At 47.0% G+C, this 25,907-nt stretch overlaps 1 protein-coding gene across 2 annotated transcripts in view; it reads right to left on the reverse strand.

The window, feature by feature from the left end:
• The window catches only part of RAB11FIP1 (RAB11 family interacting protein 1), a 32,786-nt gene extending 19,537 nt beyond the window's left edge, over positions 1 to 13,249 (reverse strand). The window contains exon 1 of one of the 2 annotated variants that reach the window (XM_027529842.1): positions 12,792 to 13,249. In XM_027529842.1, the coding sequence (XP_027385643.1) occupies positions 12,792 to 13,168 (377 nt within the window). In that variant the 5' untranslated portion in view covers positions 13,169 to 13,249. The remainder of the gene's footprint in view (positions 1 to 12,791) is intronic. The other variant, XM_027529843.1, reaches the window with a different exon arrangement.
• Between the last annotated feature and the right edge of the window lie 12,658 nt (positions 13,250 to 25,907).

A 25,907-nucleotide genomic window follows, 5' to 3' on the forward strand; every position in this document is an offset into this window, starting at 1 on the left:
TACACATTGTCAAATCTCCTGGGTTTTTAAACACTCAAGTTTTGAAACAGCTAAAACAACCCAACCACGCGCAATTCCCAGGGCTGGTTTCCCTCAGCATGTAGGTTTCTCAGGACAAGGAAAGCTGATCCCAGGGGCCCTCCATCGGAATGTGGGCAGTGTGGTTCCTGCTCTGGGGAAATGAAAGGTCTCGCAGTGCATCCCAGCAGACGTGCGGGCTTACGGTTGTGTAAAGGACAGGCCGGTACGCCTCCAAAATAATCTGTCTGTAGCTGAAGCAGACATGTTTTTTCCTTTAAAACATTCCACAGGGTAGACGAAGAAAAAAAAAAATGACAGCTTCAGAGATTCAAGGCGGAGACAGGGAAATAATGGCTACAAAGATGTGGTCCGTGCCCGCTCTGGCACAGCGGGCGCTGGAAACACAGAACCAAGAGGCCAGACAGTGGGAGACGGGACCGGCTCACCCAACGATCACGGAGTGTCTGTTACACTGAATCAACGGCTGTTTTTTCTTTCTGATTATGAAGCATGAGAAAATAATTTAACACGAAAAGAAATTCCTGCTAGCATATACAATTTCATCACAGATAAGGACATGTGTGAAATCACTCAGTTGTGTCTGACTCTTTGTGACCCCATGGACTGTAGCCTGCCAGACTCCTCTGTCCATGGGATTTTCCAGGCAAGAATACTGGAGTGGGGTGCCATTTCCTTCTCCAGGGAATCTTCCTGGCCCAGGGTTTGAACCCGGGTCTCCTGCATTGCCGGCAGACTCTTGACCCTTTGAACTACCAGGGAATCCCACAAGTAAGGACTGTCATACACAAAGAGAAGGAAATGGCAATCCACTCCAGTATCCTTGCCTGGAAAATCTCATGGACAGAAGAGCCTGGTGGGCTGCAGTCCATGGGGTCGCAAAGAGTCGGGCATGGCTGGGCGACTAACACTTACACTTACTTATACACAAAAAAGTTTCTCAGCTAAGTGAAATCCCATGGGGCTATAAGAACCACCTACTTGAGGACCCAGAAAAATGAATTAAGGCTCTACCCTCCCATCAGACACACGAAGCTCCAGGAAACACAAAGGTAAGGACGACCACTAGCTCCTTGTTTTAATGTGTTAGTGTTCATTTCAAGGGATGCTGTCTACATGGGCTCCAGGGTCAAGGACGGACTGCCTAGTTCCCTTCCGGTGCAAAGTCTCCACCCTGACTTGTAGCGTGAGTTATCCCCATGGGAACTGAACTTCAAGACACAGGGGATCATGGCCTCCGGTGAGGGGAGAAGCAGGAAGGACAGAACAGCACCTGAGTTTCATGTGTTTGAGATGAGGATGCGCTTGATGGAAAAATTTTAAAAATCAGTTCCTTCACTGTCTTCCCCGGGGAAGAAAAATAAGGCTGAGAATCTCACAGGGTCAGCAGAGGAGGCTATCTAAAAGGGGTTGTGAGAAGGAGTGACTCCACGTGGGTGAAGTGTCTAGATTCTTTTCTTGGCAGTATAGAGGCAATGCATAGCAAACAGGGACAAAGACGTTTAAGACCTATAAAACGCTTGTGGGGTATACCCGGCAGAAGCTAAGTGGTTTAACAGGTTTTGTTACTGACCAAGGTAACTGGTCCTCGTTACCTAACTCTGAATACAGAGTCACCGATCAGCCATTCTTGCCGCCCCACTCCCCTCCCCAGGTGGACTTTCCCATCTGCCCATCACCAGCTACTTGGTGGTAAATTATGAAGATTGCAAATGGTTCCTTTTTGACCCTAATCCCTGAAACAGCCATTCTGCACCACTGAAAGGCTGTCTGTAGCCATCAAATTCAATCCTAAAAAGTTAGAAAATGATACGGGAAAGGAAAGATCGTATAAAAAGCAGGTTGAAAATGCTTTTGATCTTCCCATACTATTTGCTCTATAGAAAGTCCCTTAGAAAGTAATTAAAGCAGGTTATAGGAAAAAAGTTTTAACTGACTCTCTCTAATGCTAATTCAACCACTCCCTTTTGATGTATTTTCTTGAAGTATTTTTCCTGCATGTTTTAACTGAGAGACTTCAGACAAGTTACTTGACTTCTCTGGCTCCTCCTCTGAAACAAGGTTAAAAGCACCTATGATAAGGTGCTTACAAAGGATGTTACAAAGATTGTGCGTGCTTAGTCGCTCAGAACCACTCAGAAGTTGCTTGCAACCCCAGGGACTGTAGCCCACCAGGCTCCTCGGGCCATGGGGATTCTCCAGGGAATAATACTGGAGTGGGTTGCCATGCCCTCCTCCAGGGGATCTTCCCAACCCAGGGATCGAACCCAGGTCTCCCACATTGCAGGTGGATTCTTTACCACCTGAGCTTAAATGGCTTAATATATGTAGAGAGCTTAGAACAGTGCCTGGCACTTAATAAACACTTGGTGTTAGCTCTGATCATGACTTGGTAATAACCAGAGAACACATGCAATTCTCTTTGTAGTGTGTTAAATATAGCTGTCGTACAGTCCCCATATCCACTATTTTTAATGGCTGCATGATATTCAGTGAGTGCATTTATACCATTGTTCAGCCATGCATGTCGTTCTCAGAAGGGAATGTAAGATACCAACAGTTCAGACTGACGGTATTCCTAGGGATCCAAACTGACACCATCAAACACAAATAACAATGATTTGCATTTGAAGGGAGTGGGGAAAAAACTCAATTATAAAATTAGTTTGTATGATACAATTTCCAAAATTAAAAAGCAGATACGATATTTTGAAATATCATGTTGTTGTTCAGTCGCTCAGTCGGGTTCTACTCTTTGCAAGCCCATGGACTCTGCAGCATGCCAGGCTTCCCTGTCCTTCGTGAAGTGAAGTGATCAGTATGTAATTCTGTAATTTATCATGAGATGTAATGACCCTCAGAACTCTTCAGAACTTCTACAGAGGTGGGAGAGACAAGAAACAGAGGGTCCCCAAATGATTTCAGGCACACGCCAAGATGACATAACTGGCTGAAGTGTAAGGATCAAGGCATATTTTCTAAGTTGAAAGCAATACTCAACTCCGTGTAGGTAAAGACTACAGGAAATAACCAAGCATCAGTATTTTAAGATTTGCTAAGAATTAGAAATATTAACACATTTATAAACATGGAAGTCTGCCACTCTTCCTATCATCTAGTTACCAATGTTTTATTTGACCATATCTCAAAAAGCCACAAAAATTAATATTCTAACACCAGATCCGGTATCTTGCCTTTTGCCTCAAGGTAATGTATTTTATGTGATCTGCCAAAGAAGGGTCTCCGTGGGGTCCTTTGTCACTCAGGCACAGAGATCTTAAGGATGGAGAAAGGAAATGAGATGGTCTGGTTCACCACCTCCTGGCCAGGACAAAGGAAACAAACCAGCCCGGTAGACATCACAGCGCTTTCGGTCCTCTCTCAGCCCCCCAGACAGACTCACACTTCTTTCTTCGGGAACCCCTGGTGGGGGGTGTGTGTTAGTCACTCAGTTGTGTCCAACGACTCTTTGTGACCCCACGGACTGGGGCCTTTCCAGGCCCCTCCGTCCACGGGATTCTCCAGGCAAGAATACTGGAGTGGGTTGCCATTCCCTTCTCCAGGGGATCTTCCCGACCCAGGGATTGAACCTGGGTCTCCCACATTGCAGGCAGAATCTTTACCGTCTGAGCCACCAGGGAAGACTGCTTCTTGGTGGGGAAGCAGAGCATCTGACTCATCTGGTTATCAAGGTGAGTCCCAAGGAAGAGGGAAAAAAAAAACCACAGACTGAGAGCATTTCAAAATCCTGTTCTAACAACAAACTTTAGTAAGAATGAAGAGCTCCTTTGGTATAAGAAGAGACCCCACAGCCCAGTGCTGTGGGAGGCGGTACCCTTGAAGAAACAGCCCTGGGGCCCGCCTGTCCCTCACACAGGACATGGTACTCCAGATCACAAGAGGCCTTTTCAGACCAGGCCTTCTGGAGGCTGTGGTGGCTCTCCCTGGGCTAGCCACATCTCTTTTAATAAACAAGAAGTTTAAAAATGAAGCGTGCAGCCGTCGCACCTCTATAAAGTTTTTCTGGCATTTCTTATAAAACGTTTTCCTTTGGCTCCACTAGGGAGGGCAGCATTCAGGAAAAGACACTTAATTCCAGCTGCCCTTTTTCTCCCCATGGGCACATTCCTAAATGTGTCCCTCAGGGACACCCTGGAGATGAAAGCCCTTGATTTCTCTCTAACAGATTATCTACACGCCTCTCTCTGCAGGAAAGGAATTTCTCATCTCATTAGTGCCTAAAAGCGGCTCCTTTGCCAAAGGCAACAGCGAGCCCCCGAGCGGCAGGTGACCTGCTTCTCCGGTGCTGAGCAGCAGTGCTGATGGGCAAGCCAGACCCCAAGTTCACACCGAGGCCACCCTTCCTCTCTAATCCACTCGGCTAAATGTAAGATGGCTTAAAACTCAACTTTCAAAAACCTAAGATCATGGCATCTGGTTCCATCACTTCATGGCAAAACAGAAGGGGAAAAAGTGGAAACAGTGACAGATTTTATTTTCTTGGGTTCCAGAATCACTGCAGATGGTGACTGCAGCCATGAAATTAAAAGATGCTTGCTCCCTGGAAGAAAAGTTATGAGAAACCCAGACAGCATATTACAAAGCAGAGATATCACTTTGCCAACAAAGGTCCGAATAGCTAAAGCTATGGATTTTCCAGTAGTCATGTATGGATGGACATGAGAGTTGGACCATAAAGAAGGATGAGGGCCAAAGAATTGATGCTTTCAAACTGTGGTGTTGGAGAAGACTCTTGAGAGTCCCTTTGAACTGCAAGGAGATCAAACTTGTCAATCCTAAAGGAAATCAACCCTGAATATTCATTGAAAGGATTGATGCTAAAGGTGAAACTCCAATACTCTGGCCATCTGATGTGAAGAGCTGACTCATTGGAAAAGACCCTGATGCTGGGAAAGATTGAAGGCGGGAGGAGAAGGAGACAGAGGATGAGATGGTTGGATGGCATCACCAACTGAATGGACATGCAACTGAGCAAAGTCCGGGAGTTGACGATGGACAGGGAGGCCCAGGGTGCTGCAGTCCATGGGGTTGCAACGAGTCAGGCATGACTGAGTGACTGAACAACAACAACAAATTTTTGAAATTAGAACACTAATTTTAAACTTCTTGTTTATGAAAAGAGACGTGGCTACCCCAGGGAGAACCACCACGGCCTCCAGAAGGCCTGGTCTGAAAAGGCCTCTTGTGATCCAGAGTACCGTGTTCTGTGTGAGGGACAGGCCGTTTCTTCAAGAGTGCCGCCTCCCACAGCATCAGGCTGTGGGGTTTCCTCTTACATGAAAGGAACTCTTCATTCTTACTGAAGTTTGTTGTTAGAATAGGATTTTGAAATGCTCTCGGTATGTGGGTTTTCTTTTTTCCTCCTTGGGACTCACCTTGATAACCAGATGAGTCAGATGCTCTGCTTCCCCACCAAGAAGCAGAGTCTTCCCTGGTGGCTCAGACAGTAAAGATTCTGCCTGCAATGCGGGAGACCCAGGTTCAATCCCTGGGTCGGGAAGATCCCCTGGAGAAGGGAATGGCAACCCACTCCAGTATTCTTGCCTGGAGAATCCCATGGACGGAGGAGCCTGGCGGGGCTCCAGTCTGTGGGGTAGAAGTGTTTAACAAAGATTAAACAGTTCTCCACATCCCACTGGCAAATGACCGCCTGCCCTATGTCTCCAGGGACTGTAACCACTTACTTGCCCATTCAGAGATGTTGGAACACCTGGGCTAGGTCACACAGCAAATGAAGAGACGGAAGTGGGCCCTGGACAAGGGGAAAGAGTGTCAGCTGGCCTGGTCTCCAGCTGCGGCACAAGGTCCGACCTAGGACACCTTCAGGGAAGCACAACCCGCTCACCGAGTCTTTCCACACCGATGCCGGTTTTCTTCAAAGGCTGATCAAGGTTCTGGTTGTTAATTCTGTTGGAATTCAAAGGCTCTGAGGCTTAGAGATCCAAGTAGGCTGTGAACCAAAGGCCACCCAGGGCCTGGCTGTGAGATGAAATAAGGCCTTAAATGCCTTCGAATCACTCCCTCCGTTCACGGAGGACATCCGAACCCTCTAGAGCTAAACCACGGCCAGCATCCTTCCCAATGTACAGGGTGAGAAGCAGCTTCCTCAGACATAGAGCAATTAAAAACCAGAGCAGGGAAAAGGAGACCAAAGATTATTGTCCAGGGGGACGGAAGGATGATGTCAGCAAATACAGGTTAGAGCTAATGACAGTTTAATAAGCACATGTATTGTTTTTAATGCAATCATAACATTTTTAAATTAATAACTACAATTAAAATGACAGAGATACTATTTATAAAAGCCTTCCTCTGATGGTGGTTGTAGAAATACAACAGAGGTCTTTGTAACCAAAGGGAAGTTGAGCCAAACAAGGCTCTTTTGTACGTTCACCTTCCCCTGATGCGAAAAACCTTTACATGGTTGGAATGGTTGACTGACTTGCCTCCAGAGTTGTGTTTTTCACTGACGGGTTTACTTCCCCTCGTGTTGTGTATCATTTTTCCTTTTCTCGGTCCTGTGTTCCTTGTGGCAGTGACTCCACCTGCCGTGTTGGCGCAACCGGTGAGGTCACATCAGTTACGCTATTACAGAACAAAGACTTGGCCTGTGCTAAAAGTGCAAACACTTGGGGACGCACAGGTACACGCCCTGGTTTCGATGGTGTTTCCTACTCATTTGCTCCAACAGAAGACTCGACACACAGGCATCATGGCCCATGTTGTCTTTGCCAAGACATGTTGACCTCACTCTTGTATCACAGTGACTGCTGGGGAAAGCAAGCCATCACCGTTTCCTGGTTCACATTCAACAGCAAGTTCTCCTTATTTTATTTGTTCATTCTTATCACTTCCTCTCGCTCTCCCCCACCCACACCCAATCCACCACCAGTAAGGCCAAATGAACCTTGGAAATATTTCTGAAACCCACCCACCACTGTCCATGCCCACGCCTGTCACCCTCCTCCTGCCAGAGCCTCCCAGCCCACCTGTCGGGTTCCAGGCTAAACCTGCTCCAAATCTGCTCTCCATCAGACAGCCAGACTTTCACAAACTGGATCACGTCACCCCTCTGCTTTCAACACTCAGCAGTTTCCATTGCTCTTGAAGGAAGCCCGGCCTTCCTCTTCAGCCTCAATCTAGGCAACCTCTCCAGCTTCCCAGGTCTTCCTGCCTCAGGGCCTTGCACAGGCTGCTCCCCTTCCTCTACTTTTCACTGGAAAAATTCCTCTTTATCTTCCAGGCCTCTGCCTCAGAGAGGCCATCTGCAATCTTTGCTCTTTCTCTTATGATACCCTGTTCTCTTCCTCCACCACACTCATCGCAGCACAAGATTACTCATCTTTGTGTTCATCTGTGTTCAGTCGCTAAGCTGTGTCCGACTCTTTGAGACCCTGTGGACTGCAGCACACCAGACTCCTCTGTCTTTCACTATCTCCCAGAGTTTGCTCCGATTCATGTCCATTGAATCGGTGATGCCATCCAACCATCTCATCCTCTGTCACCCCCTACCTTCTTGCTCTCAATCTTTCCCTGCATCAGGGTCTTTTCCAATGAGTCAGCTTGTCGCATCAGGTGGCCAAAGTATTAAAGCTTCAGCTTCAGCATCAGTCCTTCCAATGAATATTCATGGTGTTTACTGTCTATCTCCCCACAAGGCTCTGGGCTTCCTGAAAGCAGGGATCATTGTTTATGCTGTCTACCCAGTGCCTCAAAAATAGTAGGTGTTAAAAAATAATTACTAAAAGTATGGATGAACTTTAAAAACAAGCGGGGGGAAAGGCAGTGAGAACTTTCTGCATTGCTAACTGAATGCCTTGTAAATGAAATCACCATCAAATCATATCACATAAAGCACACCTTTCACATCACAGGAACCGTGACTTTGATGCACCCTCCCCTCTGAATCACTCCATTCCCCGACTGTGAACAGGCTGGGGTTACTTCTTCCAGAGCCCATAGATCACCAATCCTGGACACTGAGCCATCAGTTTCCTATACTGGGTGGAGGGGGCCTCTGCCAGTTTGGAGATGGGAGGGTTTCCAGTAAAGCCTCAATGTCATCTTTAAGAGGAATCTCAAAAAAACACAAATACTTAACCAGTAACAGCATTGCTCAAATTTTCCAGTCCGTTACAAAAAGCCGAGAAGTGCTTAGGAAACCCAGAGGTGTTCTACAAGCGCAAATGCCGACGGCTCAGATTTGTGAAGTTGAGATCTCTGTGCTCATCTGTGACTTCTCTGCCTCCCACTCTCCCAGAAAAACAATGGTCTCACCCTTCTTCTTAATCACCTGAATTTCCTTTGGCAACATATTACACCATCTTACTACACTTACAGTTCTTCAAAATGTCTAACCTTTACCAGCATCCAAATCCTTTCTATGCAGCCAAATGCTCTCTTGAATCTTCAAGAAAGATGAGAAAATGACCCTCCATCATTCACTCTCTCTCCATATCTGAAAGGCTATTGTATCAAATTTCATCCTATCTGGTTACACAATGGCCTTCCAGTCACCAGCCTGAATATTTATTTTAATCTGTCTTTAAGCAATTACTGCCCCCATTTTTATTGCTGTTGGTATTCTTAAAAGATGCTTGGTTTTGAGTTTGGTTTTTTTTGTCCAATCTAGGACCCCTAGCTACTCAAGACTAGACAGCAGAGAAGCCCGCATGTTGGTCCCCTTACTCTGCCTCTCAGATTCACGTCTGTTTCATGATCACGGGACTTAACTGACTTCCATTTAACCAAAGCTCAGCTGAGACCACAGAGAAGTATGGATGAGTCTGCCCTCTGTATCCACAGGTCCTCAGATTCAACCAAAATATAAATATCTCAAAAATATTCAAGAAAAAAAAAAACCTCCAGAAAACTCCAAAAAGCAAAACTTGGATTCATGCACGGGCAACTATTTATATAGCATTTCCATGGTATTTACAACTACTTACAAGAAGCCTGGCATGCTGCAGTCCATAGGTTCGTAAAGAGTTAGACACAACTGAGCCACAGAACAACAATGTGGCATATATATCATATTAGGTATTATAAGTAATCTAGAGATGATTTAAAGTATACAGGAGGATGTACAAAAAGTGTTAGTCACTCAGTCGTGCCCGACTCTTTGCGACCCCATGGACTGCAGCCCACCAGACTCCTCTGTCCATGAGATTTTCCAGGCAAGGATACTGGAGTGGGGTGCCATTTCCTTCTCCAAGGATGTACAAAGGTTATACACAAAGATGAAGCCATTTTATATAAGGGGCTTCAGCATCCGCAGATTGTGGCATTGAGGGGGGAGGGAAGCTGGAACCAATCACCCTTGGATATGAGGGACAATTGCATTAATATCAGTGCAAAATCAGGTCCTTTCAATTTCTTCTTACCTAAAGGGGCCACACACTCTTCCCTATTAAATGGATCCTATCTATACGTCCGTCTCTGTTTAGTGTTTTAAAGATATGTATCACCACACTGCAGCCATGAAATTAAAAGACACTTGCTCCTTGGAAGAAAAGCTATGACCAACCTAGACAGCATATTAAAAAGCAGAGACATTATTTTGTCAACAAAGATCCGTCTAGTCAAAGCTATGGTTTTTCCAGTAGTCATGTATGGATGTGAGAGCTGGACTATAAAAAAGCTGAGCGCCAAAGAATTGATGTTTTTAAACTGTGGTGTTGGAGAAGACTCTTGAGAGTCCCTTGGACTGCAAGGAGATCCAACCAGTCCATCCTAAAGGAAATCAGTCCTAAATATTCATTGGAAGGACTGATGCTGAAGCTGAAACTCCAATACTTTGGCCACCTCATGCGAAGAACTGACTCAATGGAAAGACCCTGATGCTGGGAAAGATTGAAGGCAGGAGGAGAAGGGGATGACAGAGGATGAGATGGTTGGATGGCATCACCGACTCTGTGGACATGAGTTTGAGTAAGCTCTGGGAGTTGGTGACAGTCAGGGAAGCCTGGCGTGCTGCAGTCCATGGGGTCGCAAAGAGTCAGACACAACTGAGAGACTGAACTGAACTGAACTGATCATCACCCTAATCTAAGGTCGGCAAAATCTGAGTCCTTACAAAAAGCATATTCTCTTGATTCCAAATGTTTGATATGTGGGGTCTTATTAAGAGAACAAATGAAAATATCAGCAAATTTATCTCTTAACACTTTGAGTTTTAACTTCTGGACCACAACTATTTTCTGTAAAGATTAACATACATGCACGCACACACACATTAAACTATAGGCCAAGATGTGAGCTTTTCTTTTGATTTTGGTTTTAATGTCTAAGGTGGAGTCAAACCCTTAATAACCAGTTCAAATGATCCTCCTAGCCCAACCAGATTCTTTCTGTTAAACTTCCACCTAAAAGTGTATGTCTCATGCTGCAAATTACAGCTATCTTGGGCACCCAAGTGAAGTACCAGGACATCAGACAGGCCTGGTTTAACTGAGTTCCCCTAGCATCTTGGAAAGTCCCAGGAAGTGACAGATGGAAAGCTTGAGATTTTGCCTACTGCTGGAGGAGTGAAGAAGGCTTCCTTTGTAGTTATTAAAAAATCAACTAAGCATGGTTTTCCTACAAGCTGATATTGTAACTAAGTGGTCACAAGCTTATATAATAGAGACAGGAGTAATTACCAAGGTTTAGAATTACATCAGAGAGGATGGGAAAAATGAAGGTGCAGAGACTGAACCTTTCCTGAAATAGGGGAACTTGAGGAGGTTTTTGTTCCTCCCAAACCAGTAACAGGACCTTTTGAATCAATACATGGGGCTCCATTAATCCAGGAACCCGGAAACATCTTATAAATATCAGCCAAATCTGGCCACAAGCTCCATCGGTACATGGGGAAACTTGGGTATTTAGAGACGGAGCATCCTGAAGCCCAACAGTGAGCCAGGGCCAGAGTGGGCACCAGACCCAGAGATCTGGAATCCCTATCTCTAGCAGGGAGATCCAATCTACTTTTCAAGGGAATAAGAAGAAACAGATGGTAGAGTCAGACATGATATCCACACATCTTGGACGGGACAAGGCAAAGGACAGTACATCCAAGGCCCCAAATGTCATTTAATCAAGCAGAAAGTTAGGACTGCTCCAGCCCCTGGTCAGCAAAGATGCTGCTGCTCACCTTACAGCTTGTAAGCTGATGCCACAAAGATACCCCATCCATCCTCACCTCTAGGCTCTCCCTTTTTATCTGATTCGAGCTCAGAAATGCCTGTTCATCTTTGGCTGGATAAAGGAAGCAGTTATAACATTTGCAAGAACCTACAGAAAAGAGAGTCTGGTAACATCAAATCCTCTGGCTCTTCCTGCTTCCTTCCCAAGGGAAAGTTAAAATACCATGTATATCTAAAACATACAGCGTGAATCAGAGTGCTTCATAAACCACAGGAGTTAGGTGATAACATGACTAGCATATTTAACGTCCAGCAAAGTAACCAATTAAGCTAAGCGAGGCTGTGTGTGTGTACCTGCTCAGTCATGTCCAACTCTTGTGGGACCCCACGGACTGTAGCCCACCAGGCTCCTCTGTCCATGGATTTCTGGGCAAGAATACTGGAGTGGGTTACCATTTCCTTCTCTAGGGATCTTCCCCACCCAGGGATGGAACCTGCGTCTCCTGCATTGGCAGGTGAATTCTTTACTGCTGAACCAGAGAGGAAGCCCTAAAGGAGGCTAGCTCTGGGTATAACAGATGAGCATAATCAAATGTTCCATTCCAAACACTGAGAGAAAACAAACCGGTAACACTTCAGAATGCACAGGAGTTTGCTTTGCTTTCCCTGCAGGAGTGTGTTACCCTAAGAGAAACATCTTAAGGAGGGAGGGGAGCTACAGGTGGGCAGCCATCCTGCCCCTCCCAACCCCCGACTCAGTAGGACCAGAGAGAACTTTGCAAACTCCAGAGCGAAACAGGGCCTACTTTTCAGTTTAGCCTGGCTAACCGCAGGCCCTGGTTCCAGCCATCACTGGGAAATCCTCAGTAATTTGGGGCCGAGGGCAAACATGGTTAGGGTATTTTGGTCTGAAAGTTAAGACCAAACTGTTCTAGCATTCCTAGAGGAGGAAAGGAAGGAGGGAGGGGCAAATTCTCCCGATCAACCCCTAAGGCGTTGGTGAGATGGGGGTAGGGGATAGCCCTCGCTGAGCAGCCCGCGTTCCCCTTTCCCCACCCCACACCCACACCCACCCCTAGCTCGGCCCCTGAGCGAGCCTCTAGGGCTTTGGTGTCAGTGGATCTAACTGCTCCAGTTGGTTTTCCCAGCGCTCCGGCCCAGCCATTCACAGCTCGATGTCCAGTACAATGAAATACCCAGGAGGCTTTACACGTAAGCTGAACCCTACATCAAATATACACAGCTACTCAGCGAATAAGAGGAATTCATCAGCCCACACATAGTTTCAATTCATCAAAAATTCATGAAGTGATTACTAAATGCCAGGCGCTGAGCGCCGTCCCGTAGATTAAAAAAAAAAAAAAATCCCCAGGTACCGGAACCCACCTACTGGGAGAGCCGGGGCGGTACAGCCCAAGGAGAAGCTAGGCGAGAATACTAGAACCGGCCGAGCGAGGGGGGGATTGAGGAGGGTCCCCCTCCGCAAAGGCGTGGCCCCGGCCGTCCCCTTGGAGAGACACATTCTCCAAGGGTCTCGGCGCTCCTGCCAGGCTTCGTGCTCGCACCGCCCGTCTCCCCGCGCTCGCCACCCGTCCGCACACTCACTGGGTCCTCCGGCGGCCCTGATTCTGGTGCAGCCCCCGCAGGTCCACCTCCGCGCGGCCGAGGAACTTGTCGAGGCCGAGCAGCGCGCGGTGCAGCACGGTGAGCTGCAGGGTGGCGGCGGCGGCGGGCGCGGCCTCGGCCGACAGCAGCGGCGGCAGCTCGAAGGTGGCCTCTTCGCGCCACACGGGCGCGCCCAGGCTGCGCTCCGACACCGAGGTGGCGTACTTCTCCTTGCCCACCTGGATCACCGCATACGCGTCGCTCGTGCCCCCGGGACCCTTGGCCCTCAAGCCTCGCGCCTGCAGTACCGTCACCTGCACGTGCGTCGGGGACCACACGGCCCCGGGGCCCCGGCCCGCCGAGGCTGCCAGGGACATGGTGGCGGTTCTACTACCCAAACGAAAAGTAGAGGTGATCGCCGCGACCGGCGGCCCCTACCGCCCGCCCCAGTCTCCGCAGCCTCTTTAAGGCTTCCGGTCACGCCCCTCTGTGCCCCGCCCCCAGACAGTCCCCGCCCACCGCCCCCACCTGCAGGACCTGTCCGACTCCGCCCCTTAGGGGGCGGGCCTTGGAGACTTCTACCCTAAGGGGTGGTCAGTTCTGTTCAGTTCACTCTCTCAGTCGTGTCCGATTCTGCGACCCCATGGACTGCAGCAGCCCGGGCTTCCCTGTCTATCACCAACTCCCGGAGCTTGCTCAACTCATGTCCATGCAGTCGGTGATGCCAAGAGGTGATGCTAAATGGTGGAAGATGTCCCCAACGGCCAAAGGTCGCCCAGCCCAACCGGATCTGGCCGGAGCAGCGATTAGGGGAGTCAGACCTCATTTCCAGACTGGTCTTGCCCTCTGGCAGGTGTTTGGCTTTGTACAGATTCCTTAGTTACCTTTAGGTCTCAGTTTCTTTATATGTAAAATGAGAGAGCAACCACCTCAGAGACTGCTGTAAAAAAAAAAATGTCATGTTACCTGGCACAGGGTGCGTTCTCAATAAATGGTAGCTATGAGGATGAGTGGTAAAGTATCCGCGTGCAATGCAGGAGACCAGGTTCGATCCCTGGGTAGGGAAGATCCCCTGGAGAAGGAAATGGCAACCCACTCAGTATTCCTGCCTGGGAAATCCTATGGACAGAGGAGACTGGTGGGCTACATACAGTCCAAGGGGTCGCAAAAGAGTCGGACACGACTTAGCGACTAAAGAACAAAAACAATGCGAGTGACTGCGAAGGCGATCCCAAATTCGTTGCTCTTCCTACTTTGGCCGCTGGGGCCGTTACTCCGGAGGAAAGTCGGTTCGGGGAAGGTGCCAGGTAGGTGGCAATTGAAGAGGATGTTTTGAAGGCCAGAAAAGGTGAAGGCACAAGCAGGGGGCACCTGTGGTGGCTTGGGAGCTTTCTACTTTGCCCCACCCTCACCAAATAAGGTGAGGCTGAGAGGCTAAGTCAGGGAAGGGGACTAAAGGAGGAACTGGAAATGGGATTGCCAAACGGACCTCCTCGGGAGCAGAGGCCCTCCCCCCACCCCCACCCTCGGAGTTCCCCATTTCTCCTCGCTGGACCCTCTGCAATCTCTCCTCCCTCTTTAACTCTGGGCTCTCCATCAGGCACTTCCTGGTTCGCAGTTTCCTTTAGACTGGCGATTCCCTTCATTTCCAATATCCTGGGGGCTCAAGTATCTATTGAGCATCAGATTGCAGAGGTCGAGGAAGGTTTTTAGATTTTAGAGTTAAGGAAAGGCCCAGAGGAGCAGAGAAGTGATTTGTTCAAGGCCAGGGTGTCTGACTAGAGCGCCAGCCCAGGGTGTCTGACTCTCATCCAGTGTGTCTGCTGCATCCCTTGCTTCTCCCAGATCCTCAGAACCCGGATCTTGGATTGCTGTTAGTTTCCCACCTGGTCTGTAGGCTCCCTTCCTCTTGAGCCACACTGCACATTGCCTGCTGGGAATTCTGCAACATTACCTCTCCATCAACTGCATTAACCTGAGACTTAACAGAGCTTCCAAGGCATTCCTATGTGGGCCCCACCCTGATTCCCTCTCCTCTATCTCTTGAACAAACTGTAGCCCAGATAAACTTCCCACTTCAGCCATTTAATCGCTAGGCTGGCCCGTGGCTGCCCTGCCCACCTCTCTCTCTGGCCAACCTACATCCTATCCACTGCAAGGCTTCACTCAGATTTCTCCAAGCTTTGGCTTCCAACAGTCCTCTTCAGGGCAGGACCAGGTGGTGACTTGTCTCCTCCAGCAGAAACCTGGACACACAGTAGGTATTCAGGAAGTGCTACAGAATTGAAGAGTTGGCAAGTTATGCCAGTCAACCATGTGTGCTTGCTTTTAACCATGTAAGAAATTAAAAGATGAGGACTTCCCTGGTGGTCCAGGGGCTAAGGCTCTTGCTGCAAAGGCTGGTGGCCTGGGTTTGATCCCCGGTCAGGGAACTAAATCCTGCATGCCACAACTAAAGATCAAAGATCCTGCTTGCTGCAACTAAGACCTGGTGCAGCCAAATAAATAAAATTTAAAAAAAAAGAGAGAGAGAAATTAGAAGACAGACATTTTGCCTCAGGTTTCCTCCTGAGAGGTGCTACAGTGTGGGAAAGACCTATTTAGTACATTGTAAATGTTTAACAGTGATCGGAAGGGGAAAGGAAAGGAGGTGCCAGCCATCTAAGAGGCAGGAAAACGTAGCAGAACTCTGTTGTTTTAGTGCCATTTCCCCTGTTTGACAACCTGTTAACCTCATTCAACCTCGTGGCTCCATTCATTACTTTTAAAGATTTATTGAGAACTTACTTGGCGCCCAACACGTACTGGGTGCTACAGACTTGAGAGCGCATAGTCCTTTGAATGAGTCCTGGTCCCTCGGCACACCCTGAGAAATGCTGTAAAGGGAGTCCCGTATCCATAAAATGCTTAGGGTATTTTGAGAAGATCGTGATTTCTCTAAGCTAGTGCATTTTTTAAAAATCATAGTTTTTTACAATGTGTTAAGTTCTATTGTACTGGGAAGTAATTCAGTTATACACACATTCTTTCTAAATATTCTTTCTGTTATGGTTTATCATAGAATATTGAACATAGTTCCTCATGCTACACAGCAGGACCTTGTTGTTTAACCATTCTAGATATAATAGCTAACATGTATATAGTCAGTGGATTTTTATGAAGGAAGTGACATTGAGCTGGGCCCTAAAGGAGACGGCAGAGAAGGGAGTGTGGAGGAGGGCTTTTCAGGAGAGAACAGACAGTCAAAGCAAAAGTGTGGGGGCCAGGGTACCCCAGTGGGGCTGGACTGTGGGATACTTTAGGAGCACCCTGGGGGTGGGTGGGGGAGATAAGACAGCCCTGGTAGACCAGCCCAGATCGTGCAGACCGTGGACACCAGGCTAAGGAGTGTGCACAGAGTGCCAGACCAGGTGAGCTGGCCTCCAGGGGACTTTGAGCAGTGGCGTGATCAGCCCGTAAGGCAGTTATTTGAGCAGAAGCAGCCCAGCAGCCAATAGCAGAGCAGGTCACAGCCAGATACCTGCCTTCAGTTTCACCTGGGGACTGCCTGCCTCTGGCTCTATTCCACCCCACCTCTGATCCATCCATGGTGACGATTCTAAGTTGTGGGCGCATGCTCAGTCACAGAGACGTGTCTACTCTGCAACCCCATGGACTGCAGCCCACGAGGCTCCTCTGTCCATGGGATTTTCCATGGCAAGACTATTGGAGTGGGCTGCCATTTCCTCCTCCGGGAGCTCTTGCCGACTCAGGGATCGAACCCCTGTTTCCTGCATTGGCAGATGGATTCTTTACCACTGAGCTACCTGGGAAGCTGGTTGTACTGATTAAATAACTCATACCACACTCCCCTCTGGTTGCCCTGCCTATCCCCTGCTCCCCTACACCGCAGCTGGACAAAGAGATTTGAACTCAAAACTGACCCTGGGAGTCAAGGTTTTCATCTCCGGCCTCCCCTCCCCCTCCACCCTCAGGCGGTTACAGCCGCCCCCACAGGAGACAGATTTGGAATGAAACCCAGCAGGACAGCCCCACAGGCTGAATAGGACTCGGAAGCATCACTTCCCTTCAGGGAAAAGAGTCGAGGACAGAGAGAGGGAGATGGGGGAGGGGAGGAGAAACCTGGTGACCTCATGTGTTTGGGTTTCTGTCAGACACAAATAGTCTCTGTGGTTAAACAGAAGCAGGAGGCTGGGGGAGAAGAGGGCAGCCTCACCACCCCCTAAAACTCCCCTCCAGATCCTTCTCTCTAGACGCCGGACACGGGCAGGGGTTAACTCAGAGAAGGGGGCCTCAAGGGAGGCTGGAGTTGGAAACCCGTCAGAGGAGAGATGTCAAGAGGTCCAGCCCAGGGTGTGCTTGGGAGCTGGCTTCCTGCCCTCCACGCGCCTCTGGGTGACTTACTCCCCTCCTCCAGGCTGAGTACATTTGTCGATCAAGGCCGCCCGGAGTCCAAAAGGCTGTCTTCCTCCAGCTTTATAGACCCAGAGTCCAGGTGTGGAGGCGAGGGCCCCAGCGACAAGAGCAAGGCCAGTGTCAGGCCTGTGCTCCCCCAATCCCCAGGCCTGCTGACCCCTGGCCAGCTCACTGGATTCCCCGAGTGTTTGTAAACACCTCCCATGCCCGCCCCGGGTGCAGAGAAGGGTTGGCTGCTCTTCCCTCTCACCCCGCCCTGCCGGGCGCTCTGACGGGGAGAGGAAGGCGGTTCAGCAGACAAGGTGCCTGGCAGGTTGAACTGGCCGGGTCAGCCGCCTGTGTTCCCAGAGCAGCAGAGCAGAGCAGAGGCCTGGGGCCTCTCCCTGGGCAGCGCCAGGCTTTGCAATGGGTCTCCAGCACGGATCTGCTCTTCCGCTCGGCTGGAAAGCTCTCCCTTTGTAAGACATTGTGCAGGTCCGGGCCAGGTGGGAGGCAGGGCTTGGGAACCACAGTCATCACTGCCCTGTTAACTTCGGCCTCACCCTCACCCCCCAACTCCTGTCCCCTCGGCATCCCCCAGCAGCAGGAGCATGACCTCAGGAGTCGTCCTGGGGACCCTGGATGTGCCAAGGTGCTTGCCCCCCACGGAGGATGAGACAGGGGCTGGCAGGGCTGTGTGTCTTTCTCCTTCGCCTCAGTCTCTGGGGTGTGGCGACAGCCATCCACACACATGACTCATGCATTGGGCGCAGCCCAAACAGCCTCTGGCTTCTCCTGCCCACTCGGTGGACAGAGTTTCCTTCAGAGAAGCAAGCACCCTTCCTGGAGTCAGTGAGCACCACACTCAGGCTCTTTTTGCTGTGCCCAGGGGGCTGGGAGGAGGTTGAAACCACGGCCAAAGTACCACTTCCCTCCAGTCTCCACAACAGTGGTACTTGGTTTAACAAAGCTTGCCTCACCGATAAAGCAAACGTATAGCCTTTCCAACTCAGGTCAGAAAAGGCCCCCAGATCCCACCGCTGAAAGGCTACAAGGAATGTGCAGCCCTCCCCCTCCCCCTTTCTGCACAAAGCTTTTCCTCCTGCCTTTTCTGGCCACAGGAAGGCGTGCAGGATCTTGGTTCCCAACCAGGGATTGAACCCATGCCCCCTGCAGTGAAGGCGTGGAGTCTTAACTACTGGATCACCAGGGAATTCTCTCTAGCTTACTTCCAGGCTTCCCTCTGAGTACAGCACCAGGTTCCAATGAGTTTCTTTCCTTAAAAGCCCCCTGCTTCCTGGCCTTCGTCATACCTCTTACGAAGCTCTGAGCCTCTTTGGGAAATCCTATTCCTTACCCATCCTAAAATGCGTAACACCACTCCTAAGTCTGAATCATTCACTCTGGAGTAGCCTTCCTACCCCAACTATCCACACTCCAGGTTTGGGAATGCCTTTAGCCAGGAAGCATAGTGACACTAAACTCTTAGAGAACAGTTGGGGAAACAAATTACAAGAGTCTGTTCCATGGCACAATCAGGTCCTCCACTTCAAGTTTTCTTCAAAACCTTTTGGACCAGAAATACATACACATGTCCCTTAAACAGACATTCCTGAGAGAGGGTACCACCTAAACCCATAATGAGAATGAAAATATTGTCATAATCATTCATAATTTTAATACACATATGTATTGAAATCTAATATATTCAGGAAGGGCTTCCCTGATAACTCAGTCAGTAAAGAATTTGCCTGCAATGCAGGAGACCCCGGTTCAATTCCTGGGTTGGAAAGATTCCCCTGGAGAAAGGAAAGGCTACCCACTCCAGTATTCTGGCCTGGAGAATTCCATGGCTAGTCCATGGGGTCGCAAAGAGTTGGACACAACTAAGCGACTTTCAACAACAATATTCAGGAAATGAAAGAAAGATGCTTATATAACATAAGAACAGATTTTTTTTTTTTTTTGCTTGCTTGTTTTCTTTTTTTTTTTTTAACTTTTTATTTTGTATTGGGGTATAGCCAGTTAACAAACAATGTTGTGATAATTCCAGGGGAACAGTGAAGAGACTCAGCCATACATATACCTGAATGCGTTCTTCTCCTCCCATCCAGGCAAGAACAGATTTATTTTATTTTAGCCACACCTGGGATCTTAATTCCTCACCCAGGGATTGAACCTGGGCCCCCTGCATTGGAAGTAAACTCTTAACCACTGAACTGCCAGGTAAGTCCTAGGAACAGATTTTTGAAAATAAACTTTATTATAACATTACAACCAAGCTATAATCAAGGAAAGAAGAGAGAAATGTACTGTGAAGAGGGAAATGTACTGTAAATGTTATATGGAGAAACATACAAAAAAGGTGTCCAGCCTGGTGAATTTCACCACCCAGCTCAAGATGCAGAACAGGGTCAGCCCCTGTGGAATGTCCTCTTGGCTCACCCCCAGTCAGTTGGTGTCCTTCTTCCAAATGTAAGCATTACCCAGACTTCTGTCCCACAGATCAGTCTTGTTATTTTCTGAACATGACGTAAATGAGTCATACATTAGGTATTTATTTGGGGCCTGGCTTCTTTCAGTCAGTACTATGTTTAAGAAATTCGCCAACGGCGTTCATATAGCCGTCATGGGTTCATCTTTATCGTTTTGTAGTATTCCACGGTGCGACTATAGCACAGTTTTTCATTCTACAGTTGAACGTCTGGCTTCCAGAACTGACAGCCAGAGAATAAATTACTAGTGCTTTAAGCCACCAAGGGTGCAGCCACTGGAAACTAACACAGGCTTTGTTGCCGTTGTTTAGTCATGTCCAGCACTATGCAACCCCATGGGCTATAGCCCACCAGGCTCTCCTGTCCCTGGGATTCTCCAGGCAAGAGTACTGGAGCAAGCTGTCATTTCCTTCTCCAGGGGATCTTCCCAACCCAGGCATCAAACCTGCAGCTCCTGCCTGGTCAGGTAGATTCTTTACCACTGAGTCACCACCTCTAGTAGGAATAAATTCGCTGGACATTCTTGTATGTCTTTTGGTACATATGCGTAAACACACCCACACACCTAAGAATGAAATTGCTGGGTCACAGGGTGGATGTATGTTTAGCGCTAAGAGAGATTGCCAAATCATTTTCCAAAGTAGTGATACCAGTGTATACTCCCAGCCACAATGTCTGAGAGACCCAGTTTCCCTGCCTCTTTGTCAACCTTTGTACCGTCAGTCTTTCCTACTTTGTCATTCTGGTGGGTGTGAAGTGGTTTTCATTTGTACTTTCCTGATGACTAAGAGGGTTGTGAGCTTGTTTATTGACCATTTGGATATGGTCTTTTGTGATATGCCTGTTGATTTCTTTATATATATATATATGTGTGTGTGTGTGTAAATTTTTTTAATTTTATTCATTTTTGGCTGTGCTGGGTCTTAGTTGCTGCTTGGGCTTTTCTCTAGTTGCAGCAAGGGGGGCTACTCTCTCGATGTGGTGTGCTGGCTTCTCACGGCAGTGGCTTCTCTTGTTGCAGGGCAGGGGCTCTGGAATGCGGGCTCAGTAGTTGTGGCTCGCAGGCTCTAGAGCAGAGGCTCAATAGTTGTGGCACACGAGCTTAGTTACTCTGTGGCATGTGGGATCTTCCCAGATCAGGGATCGAACCCATGTCTCCTGCATTGGCAGGCGGATTCTTTACCACTGAGCCACCAAGGAAGCCCTGCCTGTTTATTTCTTTCGTCCATTTTTCTTTTCAGTTGTCTGTCTTATTGATTTGTAGAATATATATAATATATATGTGTATATTATACTTTTGTAAAAAAAAAATCTAGTGCAAATATTCCCTCCCACTCAACGGTTTCCCTTTTCATTCTCCTAGTGGTGTTTTTGGTGAAAAGCGATTCTTACATTTAATGAAATCTGAGTTATCAATCTTTTATAGTTGGTGCTTTTGTATCCTATTTAAGAAATCTTTGCTGCCTCAGAGTCAGAAATATCAGCTCCTTTATAGTCCTCTAGAAGCTTTATTGCTTTACTTTCACTTTTAAGTTAGCAGTCCGTCTGAGATTAACTTTATTGTAAACATAATTTTTCAAAATAAAAAATGACTCATACAGATATAAAAATGAACAAATGTTAAAGGTTTACTTAATGAATTAAGAAGGAAAAGTGGCAAGGTATTTCAGCGTGTTCCGAGGTGAATCAAGAATAGACACGTGCACACATCAGGAATACTTTAATAAATGTGCAAAACTGAAGCAAAACCAGTTTTTTTAAGATTGAGGGTGTGTCCCTCCATCAGACAGAATTCATTTTCACGAGTTTTGTATTTCTATCAGTAATCTACAAGTTGCAGAGTTTCTGTTTGTTTGAAGAGGGTTTTTACTTGGCCAAGCAACACAGCATGCAGGATCTTAGTTCCCCAGCCAAGGATCAAGCCAGTTCCCATGGAGAGGAATTGTCCAGTCTTAACCACTAGATCACCAAAGAACTCCCTCAGAGTTCTAAAACAGCCACCATAAAATCAAAATCAGATAACCCAGAGAAGATGTTACAGAAAATGCAGTTTTCCCTGAAGCACAAAATTTTCCCTACCAGATTGTATCAGATAGAGGTCAATCTTCCATTGGTCTATTAGTCTATTGGTGGGGGGAGGTATTTTTATATATTTATTTATTTTATTGAATGAAAGATTATTTAAATTCTATAGTGCTTTATAATTTTTAAAAGTTTCACACACATGATTTCATATAGTCCCACGATAAACCTTTTTTTAACCCTCTATCTTGTAGCTCAGTCGGTAAAGAGACTGACTGCAATGCAGGAGACCTGGGTTCGATCCCTGGGTTGGGAAGATTCCCTGGAGAAAGAAATGACAACCTACTCTGGTATTCTTGCCTGGAAAATCCAATGGACAGAGGAGCCTGGCAGGCCTCCGTCTGTGGGATCGAAAGAGTCGGACAAGACTGAGCGACTAAGGGCACAAAACACAAAAGCTCTACCCTTATATGGCCCCTCTGTGCTTCCCTCTCTGGACTAGTAACTACTGGTTCACTCTCTTTGAGTCTGCTTCTTTTTTGTTGTATTGACTAATTTGTTGAAAATTTTAGATTCCGTATATAAATGATATCTTATGGTGTTTATCTCTCTCTGTCTGACCTATTTCACTCAGCATAATGCCATTTGCACCAACATGGATGGACTTGGAGGGCATTATTAGTCTACTCTTGAACCAATGCCACACTGTCTTAATTATCATAGCTTTTTTTAATACATCTAGATGTATAGATACCTAGATATCTAGGTATCTAGTCACATAAAATCTTCAGCTTTGTCCTTCCTTTGGTTAGATTTCTTGGTTATTCTTGGCCATTTGCATTTTCATATACATTTTGGAATCCATGTTTCAATTCTTTGAAAAAAATTTTTATTGAAGTTGCATTGAGTTGATAGATTCATTTTGGGGAAATTTGACATGTTTACAATATTGAATCTTCCAAATAATGAACAGGTTGAACTATACTTAAACCATCCTATAGAGCATTTATAAAGTGAGGACAGGGCTTCTCTGGTGGCTCGGTGGTAAAGAATCCACCTGCCAACGCAGGAAACACAGGTTCGATCCCTGGTCCAGGATGATCCCACATGCCACGGAGCAACACGCCAGGAAGCCACTAAGCCCATGCAACTAAGAGTAGCCCCCACTTTCTGCAACCAGAGAAAAGCCCACATGCAGCAACGAAGACCCAGCACAGACAAAAATAAACAAATAAATAAACATAAAGGAAGGAGGACCTCACAGTCTACCATCTTGAGATATTTTAATTAAGCATCATTAAACATTCATATTGTACGGGGAATGATCTTTATAAGGGTTAATCCAAAAACAGAGTAAGAGTAAATTCTTCTCAGAATTTATGTCTAATAGAAAAAAAAAAAAAAAACAGAGGGAAACATATTTGATGATACTTTCCAAAATTTCATAAAGAAAGGGAGAAATGGTTACAGCATCGATGGTCCTTGATTAGATCTTTGGTCTCATGTAGGAAGACAAACAAAAATTTACAAGTTGAAAAAACTTTAGGCAGAAAATAATTTACACACAAACGTTAAAATGAAACCACAATAAGTTCTATGAGATATCTCTTGTCAGCATCTTTCAAGATGTTTTGACTAGCACTTCTATAAAATACAGTCTCCTCAGGACCTATAGGACTTAGTACTGTAAACTTCTCTGAAAGTAACATCCAGAGGATGAATAGAAGTTAAACGGATGAAGAATGGTCCAAGCAGAGAAAGCAATATGTGCAAAGGCCCCGTGGCAGGAGAGAGCAGCGACAGGAGGCATTGTAAAAAGGGGCTAATTGACTGGATCTAAAGAACAAGAACAATCGTAGCCTGCAAGGAGGCTGGAAGAGTGCTCAGAGGCCATGGCAAGAATACTTGTCTTAGGATCAGATTTGTGTTTTGAAAAGGTCACTGGCTAGAGTGGAAGACAGAGGTCAAGGGAGGTGAGTTAGGAGGCTACTGCAACAGGTCCAGTAAGAAGTTGTGGGAGGTGGATTGAGTAGCAATGGTGGAGAAGGAGGGAAGTGAATGCAATCTACAGACTGCAGGCAGTAATTAAAACCCACTCTGTTCCGTGCACTGTTTTAGGTCTTGAAAAAACAGCAGAAAATAAGACAGGCCCAGGTCCCCACCCTCCAGGAGGTTATAATCTGGCTCCAGGCTGCTGGCTTGCATAACTGTGTGGGCGACGGTGCCATTACTAAGCTAGGGAACACGGGAAGAGGAACCAGTTTCCATTTTGGACACGTTGAGTTTTGGGTACCTTTGAGACATCCAAGAGGATGGTAAACAGACTGGTGGAGAGGAGAGGTCTGGACTAGAAATGCATTTCCTTCATCAGATGTAAATAGAATAAAACCAAATATTCCTTATGAGGTTACTGTTAAAAAACTGACTTTAAAGTTTTTATAAGCCTGGCTTTTTCGCAGAAAGGGTGAAAGTTGGCTCCATCTTTACCCTGAGGCCACATTTTCGTGACAGCACCATATAATTGATTTTCCCTCCCCTAAGCCCTTTATATCAAAGAAGGCAATGGCACCCCTCTCCAGTACTGTTGCCTGGAAAATCCCATGGATGGAGGGGCCTGGTGGGCTGCAGTCCATGGGGTCGCAAAGAGTCAGACATGACTAACTTCACTTTCACGCATTGGAGAAGGAAATGGCAACCCACTCCAGTGTTCTTGCCTGGAGAATCCCAGGGACAGCGGAGCCTGGTGGGCTGCCATCTATGGGGTCACACAGAGTCGGACACGACTGAAGCGACTTAGCAGCAGCAGCAGCAGCAGCAAGCCCTTTATACTGGGCTTCCCTAGTGGCTCAGATGGTGAAGAAACCACCTGCAATGTGGGAGACCTGGGTTCGATCCCTGGGTTGGGAAGACTCCCTGGAGAATGGAAAGGCTACCTACTCCAGTATTCTGGCCTGGAGAATCCCCATGGACAGAGGAGCCTGGCAGGTTACAGTTCATGGGGTTGCAGAGTCAGACACAAATGAGCAACTACGCACAGCACAGGCCCTTTATAACTCTTTGAACCCTTTGCTATCTGTAAACATTGTCATAGGGTTTCTCCAGGGGCTCAGCAGTAAAGCATCTCCCTGCAATGCAGAAGCTGCAGGAGACTTGAGTTCAATCCCTGGATCTGGAAGATCCCCTGAAGGAGGAAATGGCTGGAGGAGGAAATGGCAATCCCCTCCAGTAATTTTCCCTGGAAAATTCCATGGACAGAGGAGCCTGGTGGACTACAGGCCATGAGGTCACAAAGAATGAGACACCACTGAGCAACTGAGCGCCCACACACACACACAAATGCTGTCATGAACCCTCTGTATCTCCTTGAAATTCTACCTGAAATACATAACAATTGATACAATTAATACAATGTGGTTTTTTTTACTCTGTTAATATGACAGATTATCTTCAATGAATTTTCAAATATTGATCAAGCCCTACATCACTGGAATAATCTCCATTTGTTTGCAGTATATACATATATATATATATAATATATATAAAAGCTGAAAGTGACACAAGGATTCATCTCAGATGACACCATCCTTGCCTACTGGATACTTGGAATGCAGTGAAAAAATTCAATATATATGAATGGTCAGCTACTGCTTATCTCTACACATGTAACGACACAGCCACTACATACTCACACACATGTCATTGTTTGTATTTACTGATAACTTTCCCTGTTTGTGTTGCTATTGTTTTTTCACATCCAGGGGTCCTGAACCCCTTTGTCAGCAGTAACAATGTTCATCAAAATCTGCATTATGTTAGAATTATTTAAGCATGTCTATCCTTCATGAACTTATAAAAGGACCAAGGATTCTCTGATGGCCCAATGGTCAGGATGCTGCTCTCTCTCTGCCAGGGGCCAGGGTTTGATCCCTGGGTGGGGAACAAAGATCCCACAAGCCTTCGGGCATGGCCAAAGAAAAGATAAATAAAGGGTAGGACCACATCTAAATTTCATTGTTTTCCCTAATTCTGCATTTAGTTTTCTTCTCCCTCAGACACATTCATTCATTCCATCTGTTAGTGGTCCGGATTTGCTTCTGTGCATATCTTAAGACACCTGAGACAAGCAGTTAAAATTGTGTACATAACACAGAGTCATTCCTTGAATACTTTAATTCCTAATTCTATTATCTTGCATGTGTGTATA

This window comes from Bos indicus x Bos taurus, chromosome 27, assembly GCF_003369695.1.
Source record: "Bos indicus x Bos taurus breed Angus x Brahman F1 hybrid chromosome 27, Bos_hybrid_MaternalHap_v2.0, whole genome shotgun sequence".
NCBI classification, from domain to species: Eukaryota; Metazoa; Chordata; class Mammalia; order Artiodactyla; family Bovidae; genus Bos; species Bos indicus x Bos taurus.